Below are 13,814 nucleotides of genomic sequence, written 5' to 3'. Positions count from 1 at the left end.
ATTTGTTAACACAGTCAAAGTCAGCGCAAACAGCACAATAATGCTTCACTACTTCAAGTGTAGAGATCAATTAGAATTACGGTAATGTCAGCAGAAAGTTTCTGCTTCTACGCTCCACAGTCATAACCTGTTTAGCTGTGTCCACTGGCCAAACAAGATTACTCCTTCTAAAAACATTCCAAGTGAACTTTTACCTTTGTTTACCGCCATATGGCGTAAAACTTTTATTATTATGGCTTCTGTTAAACTTTGCCTACGAGTGAACAGAGAGCCCTTTCAGTCTTATCCAGTGCCTCCAAATTAGGATCTAAGGTGCCGCTCAAGCCTCAGCAAATTCAGTCTACATTTTCTTCACTTCGCAATCTTTGTTTTTAGCTTTTTGTTTGGCTTTTTGGTAGGGGTGTAACGATTGATCGATAGATCGAATAGCATTCCTAAATTTCAATTACACTGATTAGGGATGTCCAATAATGGCTTTTTGCCGATATTCCGATATTGTCCAACTCTTTAATTACCAATATCGATATCAACCGATACCGATATCAACCGATATATACAGTCGTGGAATTAACACATTATTATGCCTGATTTGGACAACCAGGTATGGTGAAGATAAGGTACTTTAAAAAAAATGTATAAAATAAGATAAATAAATTAAAAACATTTTCTTGAATAAAAAAGAAATCATGTGAGCTATCAAAAATGAGCCTTATACGCTCAGTATTTGTTAAATAGCTGCTTGCAACCAGTTCTAACACACTTCATTTTGATGCAGTTTACAGTGAAGCACAAATACATAACCCCCAATGTCTGAAACCACTTGCCACAAAAATACAAAAAAACATGTTGTTAGCCAATAGTTAAGTAGGCTCATGCTTTAACACAAACCCCTAAAACAATTAAGGTATGCTGTAAATTTAAATGTACAATCTGTAAAATCTTAAATTTAGACGACATAATACCATACATTTTACAGTATTTGCATGCTTGTTACATTACAGTATTTGCTAATGCATTGTACAATTTTTCATTATTTACACAGTAAAGTCATGTGTTTTCTGCATATTATAACTAGGAATGTCCGATAATGTTTTTTTGCCGATATCCGATATTCCGATATTGTTCAACTCTTTAATTATCGATACCGATATCAACCGATACCGATTTTATAACTGATATATACAGTCGTGGAATTAACACATTATTATGCCTAATTTGGACAACCAGGTATGGTGAAGATAATCCTTCAAGATAATTAAAATTGATAAAATAAGATAAATAAATTAAAAACATTTTCTTGAATAAAAAAGAAAGTAAAACAATATAAAAATAGTTACATAGAAACTAGTAATTAATGAAAATGAGTAAAATTAACTGTTAAAGGTTAGTACTATTAGTGGACCAGCAGCACGCACAATCATGTGTGCTTACGGACTGTATCCCTTGCAGACTGTATTGATATATATTGATGTATAATGTAGGAACCAGAATATTAATAACAGAAAGAAACAACCCTTTTGTGTGAATGAGTGTAAATGGGGGAGGAAGGTTTTTTGGGTTGGTGCACTAATTGTAAGTGTATCTTGTGTTTTTTATGTTCCATCCATCTATCCATCTTCTTCCGCTTATCCGAGGTCGGGTCGCGGGGGCAGCAGCCTAAGCAGGGAAGCCCAGACTTCCCTCTCCCCAGCCACTTCGTCCAGCTCTTCCTGTGGGACCCCGAGGCGTTCCCAGGCCAGCCGGGAGACATAGTCTTCCCAACGTAGCCTGGGTCTTCCCCGTGGCCTCCTACCGGTCGGACGTGCCCTAAACACCTCCCTAGGGAGGCGTTCGGGTGGCATCCTGACCAGATGCCCGAACCACCTCATCTGGCTCCTCTCGATGTGGAGGAGCAGCGGCTTTACTTTGAGCTCCTCCTGGATGGCAGAGCTTCTCACCCTATCTCTAAGGGAGAGCCCCGCCACCCGGCGGAGGAAACTCATTTGGCCGCTTGTACCCGTGATCTTGTCCTTTCGGTCATAACCCAAAGCTCATGACCATAGGTGAGGATGGGAACGTAGATCGACCGGTAAATTGAGAGCTTTGCCTTCCGGCTCAGCTCCTTCTTCACCACAACGGATCGATACAGCGTCCGCATTACTGAAGACGCCGCACCGATCCGCCTGTCGATCTCACGATCCACTCTTCCCCCACTCGTGAACAAGACTCCGAGGTACTTGAACTCCTCCACTTGGGGCAAGGTCTCCTCCCCAACCCGGAGATGGCACTCCACCCTTTTCCGGGCGAGAACCATGGACTCGGACTTGGAGGTGCTGATTCTCATCCCAGTCGCTTCACACTTTTTTATGTTGATTTAATAAAAATTAAAAAAACGATACCGATAATTAAAAAAAACGAAACCGATCATTTCCGATGTTACATTTTAACGCATTTATCGGCCGATAATATCGGCCTGCCGATATTATCGGACATATCTAATACTGATCTGTGCTCTGCAAGTTTGCCTCCTGGAAGATAGGTATTGATCCAAGATTGTTTTAAAAGGGCATCGATCGATTCTAGTAACACTAGAAAGAGGAAAACATTGGTTTGAATATGAAGTTTAACACTGTTAAAAATACAGACGTTAAACGTTAAGTCTATTTGCCCATCTGTGGCAAGTTGCGGATAGGTATGGTGGTCGAGAAAGGTCATAACAAACGCAAACGCCATTGGACAATATCATTAATTACAACACAAGAACTCTCAGCTTCAACATGATTGTAAAAACCATAACAAAGGCAAACGGCGCAACACAATAATATTAAAGCAGCAGCACAACTTTAAGCCACAAAAGACTCAACCGACACTAAGGAAGTGACCGTGCAGACGAACCGACTTCCAGAACACTACAACATGCAACTGGCTGCCAAAGAGAAGTTGTTTTGATGAGAAATAAATAAAAAGAAGAGATGGATGAAGGAGGATATAGAAATAAGGAAGCGAGGGGACATACTTCAGCATACATGGGACGCCGTACTTTATCGGCGACGTCAGGGCTGAGAACGGATACTGTAAGGCCGGGTTGGGGAACTTTATTTAGCAGGTAAATCTCCTATTAAAATGTTGATTACCGTACTGTAGTTTTTATGAAAATTGCTTACATGTTGAAAATGTCAGCAGAAAAGGTTAATTAAACCTAAAGTGTTGGTTGCACTTTATTCAAATAAGATGTTCATGCATTGGCCATTAATTGTTGGTTACTTGCTTGTTTGTATACATAATTCATTTATATCTAATAACAGGAATATAGGAAACTTCACCTGCAGTGTCCAGTCACACGGCTTGATTTTTTTTTTTCTGAGATTTTACTGAGCCGATTTCAATTCACTGAATCGTATCTTTCTAAAAAAAATTACATCGTCCCTGAATCATATCGGCATCCACAATTATCGAATCGAATCAAATCGTTTTTAAAACTAATTGATCACCCTCAGTGATCACAAGGCAAGGAAAAAATGCCAAGGCCAACACTAGAACGAAAAGGAAAACCACAGAAACTGTTGAAAATATTGTGCAGACATGATTGTGCAATTGAGCATCACCAGCCGCTTGTTGAGAAGAGCAATATGCATTTTATGTTAAAAGTGTCTAAGACCAGAAAAATAATCTAGAAAAGCCTGAATACTTGCTAAATATAGCAATAAAGTCGACAAAGATCCCTTCTGCTGTGTCTTCTTATCCTCTCACATACCAGGGGCCTCATGTATTAAGAGTTACGTATGTGAGTTTCCAGCTAAACATTTGCGTATGTTCAAAATCCAGAAAACAGCCTACGCAAGGAAATATTTCCATGCATTCAAGTGTGAGCATGCACTAATCCAAGCACATTTCTTTGTTACATCAAAATTATAAAGGTTCATTTGTGTCTTTATTACAAAAGCTTTTTTTTGACACTAAATGTATGTAAACTGATTTTTTTTGCGTAAAATTTTTGTAAAGTGAATTTTTTTTTTTACATCAAATTATGCTGTCAATTTCATCAAACACAAATTTGTTGGCAAAATGTGTGTATAGGAATTCTGTATAAAAAAATATTAAAATACATTTTGCTAACAATTTTTTTTCCAATGAAATTGCCAGCATACTTTGATCAGTTCACAAAATTCAAACGCAAAAAATTCAGTTACATAAATCAAGTGTCAAAAATTCAGTTACATAAATCAAGTGTCAAAAAAAGCTTTTAATAAACACACAAATTAACCTCCATTGCAATCAACTTGGAATTGCTCGCAGATGTCTCCCTGGCTACAATTAAAATTAGCCATGTACCTAAGATCTGCACGCTCTGGCCAACCAGAATTCAGTAGGAGTCAGTAGGAGGTGCTTCTTTTTTGTCTTTCGAGTTAACGAAAGAGGAATCGAGAGAGATAAAGTGGTGCTCACCCTGGATAGTCGTTTCAATGGAACGTAAAACTTTAGATGAGGTTGGGGACTCTCATTACCCCAAATATAAATATAATTTGTCTTATTAACAACACAAGGTGTTCATACAGTAGCCTGCTCACAGCCAGATATTGGAGCTTTATGTGAAAATTATGTAAGTAGGGCCGAGCCATTCTTCTACCGTCTCCGGTGCCATTGTGCCGCAATCACCGGCTGCTGCAACTGTCCGGAAAACTGGTGCTGGAGTCACAGGAACACATTTTGACAGCAATAGGTGGCAAAATTATCGTCTAGATCCGGGGTGTCCCAACTTTTTGACTTGGGGGCCGCATCGGGTTAAAAATATTGTCAAGGGCGGAAAGCCCACTGCATTTAACTATATAAATGTGTGTGTGCACATATTATATTAATAGGGACGGCGTGGCGCAGTGGAAGAATGGCCGTGCGCGACCCGAGGGTCCCTGGTTCAATCCCCACCTAGTACCAACCTCGTCATGTCCGTTGTGTCCTGAGAAAGACACTTCACCCTTGCTCCTGATGGGTGCTGGTTAGCGCCTTGCATGGCAGCTCCCTCCATCAGTGTGTGAATGTGTGTGAATGGGTAAATGTGGAGGTAGTGTCAAAGCGCTTTGAGTACCTTGAAGGTAGAAAAGCGCTATACAAGTACCCATTTATCATTTATTTACAATATAATAGATATATAATTAATATTTAATATATTTGAATTAAGAGTATGTGAAAGTTGGACTCCTACCTTGTTTATTTCCGTGACAACGTCCTTAAAGTTTTGTAAACAATCAGAAATATCAAGCAGCTAAAATGCGCCAAACATGGATAAGTGTGGTGAGTGTTTTGCATTTTTCCCATCATGCTTTGTAATAAGATTTAAATGGCTGGAATTTAGAATTGTTTATGGTGCATGGACGATTTTTATAATGTCCACAAAATTAATTGAAGAGGTTGTGTTATGTGGTACCATGTCTTTTGACATTTTGTGTTGGTTGTATATATTTTTTTTGCACTATGATTCGGTTATTTGCATTGGGTCATATAAGTAAATGCTGTGTTTACTTCCATTCAGAGCATAATAAAAGGTAATTGATCTGAATGACCCACGTTATCCATCAAATGGCGACATAATAGCAGCATCAAAATCATCAGACTATTTAAACAAATGCAATCTCTAAGATTTCTTAAACTAATGACATCTTGCGGACCAAATTGAAGGTGGCGGCAGCCCGCACTTGGCCCCCGGGCTGTAGTTTGGACACCCCTGGCCTAGATTAATAAATAGAAGTCTTCACAAATATTAACATGAATGTGAAGCATTAAATGGATTGCCTTGCCTCAACCTTTTTACATTGTTGGAGTCAAATCACATATCTATGTCAAGTTCACTCTTGGTACGTCTCATCTTTGCTGTGAAAAAGGGTGTATGCAAGCTTAATACATGAGGCCCCAGATGTGTATAAGCTGTGTTAAGAAGCAGAGTTAGGACACCATCCACTATAACAACAAGCTACTTTTACCCATTCTCACAATTATGCGTTGATAAGCAAGTGTGTGCAGTTACTGCCAAATCTATTTGTTGCGGTCCAAACTTAAAATAAATATGCTATTAATCAGTGACGTGCGGTAAAGTTCATGGCTGGTGAGGCACTGACTTCATCACAGTCAGATTTACAAACATATGAACCCTAAAGAGTATCTTATTCACCATTTGATTGGCAGCAGTTAACGGGTTATGTTTAAAAGCTCATAACAGCATTCTTCCCTGCTTGGCACTCAGCATCAAGGGTTGGAATTGGGGGTTAAATCACCAAAAATGATTCCCGGGCGCGGCGCTGATGCTGCCCACTGCTCCCCTCACCTCCCAGGGGGTGATCAAATGCAGAGGACAAATTTCACCACACCTAGTGTGTGTGACAGTCATTGGTACTTTAACTTTACACATACAAACTGTAGCACACAAAAAAGCACATTTAATTAAAAAAAACTGAGACGACGTGGTCGCATAGTGATGCGGGTGTGGTTCTCCCAAGGATGCAGACGGCTTCGGACACAGCTTGCAGGTAGGAAAATGATTTATTTTAAATATAAATCATATGATGGATAAACAAAAAACATGCATGTAGCACAAAAGGCAAAACAAAAGGACTAGCGTGGGAGCTAGCAGGAAAAAATAGCATAGCGTGAAAAGCTAGCAGAATCAAAGTAGTCGTTAACAGTTGTATGGGAACAAACTACGAAGCCAGACAGAGTGAGGCCAGAGCAAAGACTAAATAGCCCTCTGATTAGTGCCCGGGCAACAGGTGCGCGTCCCGAACACTAACCAGAGGCAGGTGAAAGTAATCAGCTGACATGGCAACTGAACACAAACAAAATCAAATGTGCTGAAAACATATGTGACGAGAAACATAAACAAACTATGATCCGTGCAGCGGATCGTAACAGTACCCCCCCCTTAAAGGACAGATTCCAGATGTCCCTTGACACTAAATAAAACTAGAACCCAAAAAACAAGAAATAGTTCGAGAGTCAAGGGAGGGTGGAGGGAGGATTTGGTGGTGGGTCGCCAGGCCACGTGTCCCCGAATCCACCGGGGAAGAGTCAGGTGGCGGCGGCGAGTGGAACGCCGCTGCCGCAGGCAAGGCGGGCGACCACGGAAAGGCCACATTCGTGGCTGCCGAGAAGGTGGGCGTGAGTGGCGCCAGAAGTTCAGCAGCCGGAGAGTTCTACGACTACGTCTCGGGTGTCGCTGCTGTTTGCGCCACTGGCGTCCATAAACAAACCTCCGAGAGCGCCGCTTGCGCAGCCAGACCACTCGAGGTCGCTGAGACGAAGACGAGGAGAGAGCAGACGTCGCCGTGGAAACAGGAGGAGCCGACGTCGCCGTGGAGGCAGGAGGAGCCGACGTCGCCGTGGAGGCAGGAGGAGCCGACGTCGCCGTGGAGGCAGGAGGAGCCGACGTCGCCGTGGAGGCAGGAGGAGCCGACGTCGCCGTGGAGGCAGGAGGAGACGTCGTCGCCGTGGAGGCAGGTGCAGGTTCTGGTACCAGCCGTGGAGCAGGTGCAGGTTCTGGTACCAGCCGTGGAGCCGGCGCTAGTGTGGGTACCAGCCGTGGAGCCGGCGCTGGTGTGGGTACCAGCCGTGGAGCCGGCGCTGGTGTGGGTACCAGCCGTGGAGCCGGCGCTGGTGTGGGTACCAGCCGTGGAGCCGGCGCTGGTGTGGGAACCAGCCTTGGAGCCGGCGCTGGTGTGGGAACCAGCCTTGGAGCCGGGACAGGGGTTGGTCTTGGAGTCGGTGCTGGTGTGAGAACCAGCCTTGGAGCCGGCGCTGGTGTGAGAACCAGCCTTGGAGCCGGCGCTGGTGTGAGAACCAGCCTTGGAGCCGGCGCTGGTGTGGGAACCAGCCTTGGAGCCGGCGCTGGTGTGGGAACCAGCCTTGGAGCCGGCGCTGGTGTGGGAACCAGCCTTGGAACTTGGCATGGTGGAGCTTGGCGTGGTGGAGGTACTGGAGACGAAGCTTGGTGTGTCAGCCGAGGTGCAGGAACAGGTGCTAGCCGAGGTGCAGTTGGAGGTGGCCTTGCAGGAGGTTGCGGTTTAGCACGCCGAAAGACTGGTGGCGGTGGCCGTGCAGGGGGTTGCGGCTTAGCACGCCGAAAAACTGGTGGCGGTGGCCGTGCAGGAGGTTGCGGCTTAGCACGGCGAAAAACTGGTGGCGGTGGCCGTGCAGGTGGTTGCGGCTTAGTACGCCGAAGTTGTGCCACCGCACTAGCACAGTTCCCAGTACTAGCCCCCCCTCAAGACGCGGATACCAGACGCGCTCTTTGCGGTTTGGAACCGTCTTCAAGGGTGGGTGGGGGGAGGTATGGAGGGGGGTATACTCTTCTTTAAATTGTCCAAATTGACTATTATTACTCCTCACTTGAGATTGGGTGGGAGCACAGGGGGAAAAAATATGTGCAGTGGGCGGAGCAATAGTCACTGGGGGCGGAAACAAAGTCACTGGAGGTGGAGTTTGAAAATCAGAATGTGACTGACTAGATTTACACTTAGCAAAAATGTCCTGATAATGTTTTATCTTAGAATGAAAATCATTTGGTAATGGCTGACAGAAAGAATTAGAAGAGGGAAAAAAAAAATCTTGTTCAATGATGTCATCAGAAGTGGGCGGAGTTACCTCTTCGGGAGGCGCCAATGAAATGACATCACTGTTGCAACTGTCCATGTGACTTACAGCCCAATCGGAGAATTTTTTGGCGAAGTGGTCGATGGGGTTGCCAAACATCTGAGGAGGGGGAGTTTGGGCTGAATGTAGCTTGCTTCGGTCCGGGGGAGGAGTTTGCAGGAGCGGCGCGTCTTGGCGGCGAGGGAAAGACCTCCTGGCCGGCTTCCGTCTTTGACGGCGCGCACGGTACTGCGGTGTAGCGGCGATGTCTTCCGACCAGAGGGAATCGATGGGGATAAGAGAGCCTCCAGGTCCCCACATGAGATTCGACCTCTCCTCCGTCGAATAGCGAAGCGTCTCGGCTTCCATCGCTCGCAACACCATGAGCGTACCTTCGTCCAACTCCTCGTTAGCCAGTGCGGGAGAATTGTTTTTTCCTGGCTTCGTACTGAGACGACGTGGTCGCATAGTGATGCGGGTGTGGTTCTCCCAAGGATGCAGACGGCTTCGGACACAGCTTGCAGGTAGGAAAATGATTTATTTTAAATATAAATCATATGATGGATAAACAAAAAACATGCATGTAGCACAAAAGGCAAAACAAAAGGACTAGCGTGGGAGCTAGCAGGAAAAAATAGCATAGCGTGAAAAGCTAGCAGAATCAAAGTAGTCGTTAACAGTTGTATGGGAACAAACTACGAAGCCAGACAGAGTGAGGCCAGAGCAAAGACTAAATAGCCCTCTGATTAGTGCCCGGGCAACAGGTGCGCGTCCCGAACACTAACCAGAGGCAGGTGAAAGTAATCAGCTGACATGGCAACTGAACACAAACAAAATCAAATGTGCTGAAAACATATGTGACGAGAAACATAAACAAACTATGATCCGTGCAGCGGATCGTAACAAAAACAAAAGCATCGATAACTTGTTTATAGAAGTCTTCCTTATCTTTCTTCATTTTTAAAAGTCTCTCTGTCTCGATGGAGATCTTCCTTTAATTATTACCTCCTGCTTCGATTGAAAGTCCAGTTTAGAAAACTGTTTTATTTTAGATATGTAATCCTCCATGTTAAAAGTCCAGGCGAGAGGAAACAATAAACGATCGCTGCTAACTGTTGCTGCTTGTTGTCACTTCTTCTGCAGCCGAGTAGTCGCAAAAATGATCTCTGGGATCACTAGCGCCCTCTACCACCATGAGGCGGGATTACTGCGAGCCTCTGCCAGTGCGTCTTCGCAGCCGTTTTATAATTGCTCAGCACAAGAAATGCGTTACACACATACAGTTGTTGACAAAATACACTGTACATTATATACCTCAGCTAACTAAACTATGGAAATGTATAATATAATTAATGTAGCAATACGGTCTCACTGCACAGCAGGCCAGCAGTTAGCCGAGTCATTGCGCAATCCATGGTGAGGCTCAACTGGCTGCTGATCACCGCAAGTCTCTTCTCAGTATTTGAACGGCAAATGTGAAAATTCAGCGGTTTTGAATAAAAATAATCTAAAACTGGTGAAGTTAAATGAAAAATAACTTGATAGTATAATCACTGGATACATATAACAATTTAATACATTTTTTTTCTTTTTACATTTTTTTTCTTTCCTTGATGGCACGTGAGGCCCCGCCTCACCTGCCTCCCCTGACTGCACGTCACTGCTATTAATATACACTAATGCATGAGAAACACTGACTATATTTGGAATGCAATCAAAAGCTGAGTTTTACTTCTTGACTTTCAGTATGAGAGCAGCGTGGCGGTGCGTGACCGCGCTGCCTTCGCCTCCATGTTCCTCAGCGACGCTCAGGTGACATCATCGTTACATTTCATCAAGACAGGCACACTTAGTGGACCCCATGTCATTGTGAGTTTTTCTGGGGGTCGCAGCTTCCTCGCTATGTTGACAAGCTGACCAGTGAGATGAAGGAGGCGGGAAACCTGGAGGGTATCCTGCTGACGGGGCTGACCAAGGACGGCGTGGACCTCATGGAGAGTTACGTGGACCGAACGGGAGATGTCCAGACTGCTAGCTTCTGCATGCTCAAGGTACAAAAATACACATGCAATGCAGTTATATGGCAAATACTCACAGAGAAGGTAATTAAATTAATTAAAGTGGGCAAAAGGCTGCTCATTTAGAAATGACGTTTGAGTCTCTATAAGTCATTAATAACACCAGAAAAAGTTGCTCGATTTTTTTGGTCGTCGCTTTTTTGAAAAACAGAATCTAGAGGGTTCTCAATACCCTGACAGATGTAATAAACATTGATCCCTCCTGTTTTGCTTCTTATTCTCCGGCAGTCTAGGTACTAGAGATGCGCGGATAGGCAAATATTTCATCCGCAACCGCATCACAAAAGTCGTCAACCATCCGCCATCACCCGAACCAACATTTTATCAAAACCACACCCGCCCGCACCCGCCCGTTGTTATATATCTAATATAGACGATGCAAGGCATTAGTGAGGTTATAAAGCCTTTGCCTGTTAAAGAAAGGAGACTGATCCAATGCAGCAGAGACATTCAATGTGTGCCACGCATCTCTTGGCCACGCATTCGTGGCTAAGAGATATTAATGCGTGATAATATTATTTATCATTATTATAATATTATTGTCATTTCCATTAAGAAAGTGTTGACTATTGTTGCCAATGCCCTCAGATAGTGCGTTCCTCACACTTTGTGTGCGCTGTTGCAGCAAGCAGAACGAGGCTTTTAAGAAGTTAAACAAATGTTTTAGAAAGACTAGGCCTATATTTTCGTTAGGTAAAAAAAATGTTCTGAATTTATTTCAACGAATATTAACTTGTTAACGTTATAATGCTCAAATAGGGACGAGGGCGTGGTGCACAGTGAAACAGTGAACAATTTCGCGACAAAGATTAACCTTTATTGATTGATCTGCAGCCATGACAAAATATCAGACAATCTCCATTGTCAACGACAGGCAGGAAAATAAAGATAAACACATAGCCTATGTTGTAGGCATAGGCTCATACGTTTTTAAGTTGAAATTAAAAAAAAAAAAAAAAATGTGCCTCATAAGCCTTAGGCTGTCAATCACGCGCACAAACTTAAATTATACAATAACATATGTATGTCATCTCTATTTAAACAAAAATAAATTAAATAAATAATAATAATAAATTACCTGCAACTTATTGGCCAAGGCAAATAGCTGAAGGGGGGAAATCAAACCCATCAGACTGCACTTTATCATCAAACTTGAATTATAATGAAAATAGACGGTCGCGACAAACAAAGCAGTAAAAATATCCTTACATTGTCGCCAATCGGAGATGGGCTTCACTTGAAAGCGAGGCTAAATAATTATTCACACATAGTAGTATATCTCGAATAGAAAAAACCCACAATAAACAACGCAATTGCCTTATTCCTTTGCATTGTAGTGCGCCCAAACAACACGTAACCATCAAAATTATTTAGCTGACCGAACTCAATATAGGTTACCGGTAGACATGGGCTTATTTGGTATAGTCTATAGGTAACGTAGACTAATTCGTTTAACATATCCAACCGTATGTCTACTTACTTTTTTTTTTGTTAGCACCATGCAGGAATAAAATGGCATCTACAGTGCCAGGATTCATGCGAGAGCGCCTGGCCTCTAAAATGCGCCCTGCTGCGCTGAAGGAGCGCTCACTTGCTCCATTTGTTGCTGGGACGTGGTGCCTGATGAACAATTGACTGTTTCAAAGAGTGCTGCTCATTTTTCGTATGTGGGTAACAACATTTAACTATGTATATATATTTCCGAATTGGTTCAACCGCCAACCGCCCGCATCTATTTAAAATCTATTTTTACCCGCCCGACCCGCGGTTTATCCGCGGACTCCGCGGTTGTGTCCGCAAACCGCGCATCTCTACTAGGTACATAAAGTATAAAGTGTGAAGCAGGTCTACAATGCCATCTATTTTGAGGAGTTGTAGCAACAAGCTATATTCTAGGGATGTAATCATATGAACATTTTACATCACAGTTATTGTGACCAGAAGTATTACAGATATCATTATTATCACGGTATTGTAGATTGTGCTCAAAAATTACTTATACACACACTGCAATCTTTGAACCAGGTTTTATTTATAAAAAAATAAATGAAATTGATTCACACAATATACTTAATTGGTAGAAGACATATTAAATATTCTTCTCAGTCAATCAAAGTGTGTTTATATAGCATTTAATCACAGGTGCCTTGAAGGACTGCACAAACCACAATGACATCTTTCATGATCATGTGAGAGTCCAGTCCGTTGGCGGCAAGCAGAGGGTTGAAGGAGGTCTCCATCCAGGTCATGGAGGAGTGGTCCACGTTAGGTCATAACTTAAAACAGCTAGCACGTCCTCCAGACTGGTACCTTTCCAGGGATTATCCGTGGCCATCTGGTAACCTCTCCTGGAAGAACAGGGGGGCAAAACAGAGAGAAGTGGCAGGTCAACTGGTCTAAAACAGAGTATTTAAAAGCTACAGTATAGAGATGAGTTTTAAGATGTGAGTTACCGTATTTTCCGCGCTATAAGGCGCACCTAAAAACCTCCAATTTTCTCAAAAGCTGACAGTGCGCCTTATAATCCGGTGCGCTTTATATATGGACCAATATTGAGCCACAACAGGTCTCGCAACCCCAGCCTCTACTGTAGCGTCTATTCTATGCGCTTTATAATGCGGTGCGCCTTATAATGCGGTGCGCCTTATATATGAACAAAGTTTTAAAATAGGCCATTCATTGAAGGTGCGCCTTATAATCCGGTGCGCCTTATAGTGCGGAAAATACGGTAAATGCTTCTACCGAGGTGACATCTCTAACAGTTGCATGCCAGAGTACGAGAGCCCGTCTAGAAATGACTAGAGCCTGCAGACTTTTTTGGGCTCTGAGAATCACTGGTAAGCCAGCATTCTTGGAAGGTAGGGTACAAAACTATCAGCAAGATACGATGGTGCTAAATCGTTTAATATTGTACATAAGTAATAAAACCTTTTAAAGTCTCATCTTAAGTGTACCGAGAGCCAGTGCAGGTGGGCCAGAATAGGGGTAATATGATCAGACTTTCTTGTCCTAATCAAAAGTCTAGCAGCTGCATTTTGAAGCAACTTTAACCTTTTAATATATGAGGAGACCCGAAAATAATATGTTACATTAATCAAGATGAAATGCAACGAACGCATGAATAATGATCTCGGCGTCACT

General features: G+C 43.2%; 1 protein-coding gene across 1 annotated transcript in view; it reads left to right on the top strand.

Annotated features, from left to right (window-relative positions):
- The window catches only part of mios (missing oocyte, meiosis regulator, homolog (Drosophila)), a 73,406-nt gene that overhangs the window by 49,174 nt on the left and 10,418 nt on the right, over nucleotides 1-13,814 (top strand). The window contains exons 7-8 of the mRNA XM_061956319.2: nucleotides 10,342-10,407; nucleotides 10,488-10,646. Of these exons, the coding sequence (XP_061812303.1) occupies nucleotides 10,342-10,407; nucleotides 10,488-10,646 (225 nt within the window). The remainder of the gene's footprint in view (nucleotides 1-10,341; nucleotides 10,408-10,487; nucleotides 10,647-13,814) is intronic.

Source organism: Nerophis lumbriciformis, linkage group LG04 (assembly GCF_033978685.3).
Source record: "Nerophis lumbriciformis linkage group LG04, RoL_Nlum_v2.1, whole genome shotgun sequence".
NCBI lineage: Eukaryota > Metazoa > Chordata > Actinopteri > Syngnathiformes > Syngnathidae > Nerophis > Nerophis lumbriciformis.
The sequence above is the reverse complement of the archived record's forward strand: the minus strand, read 5'-3'. Positions and strand labels throughout refer to the sequence as shown.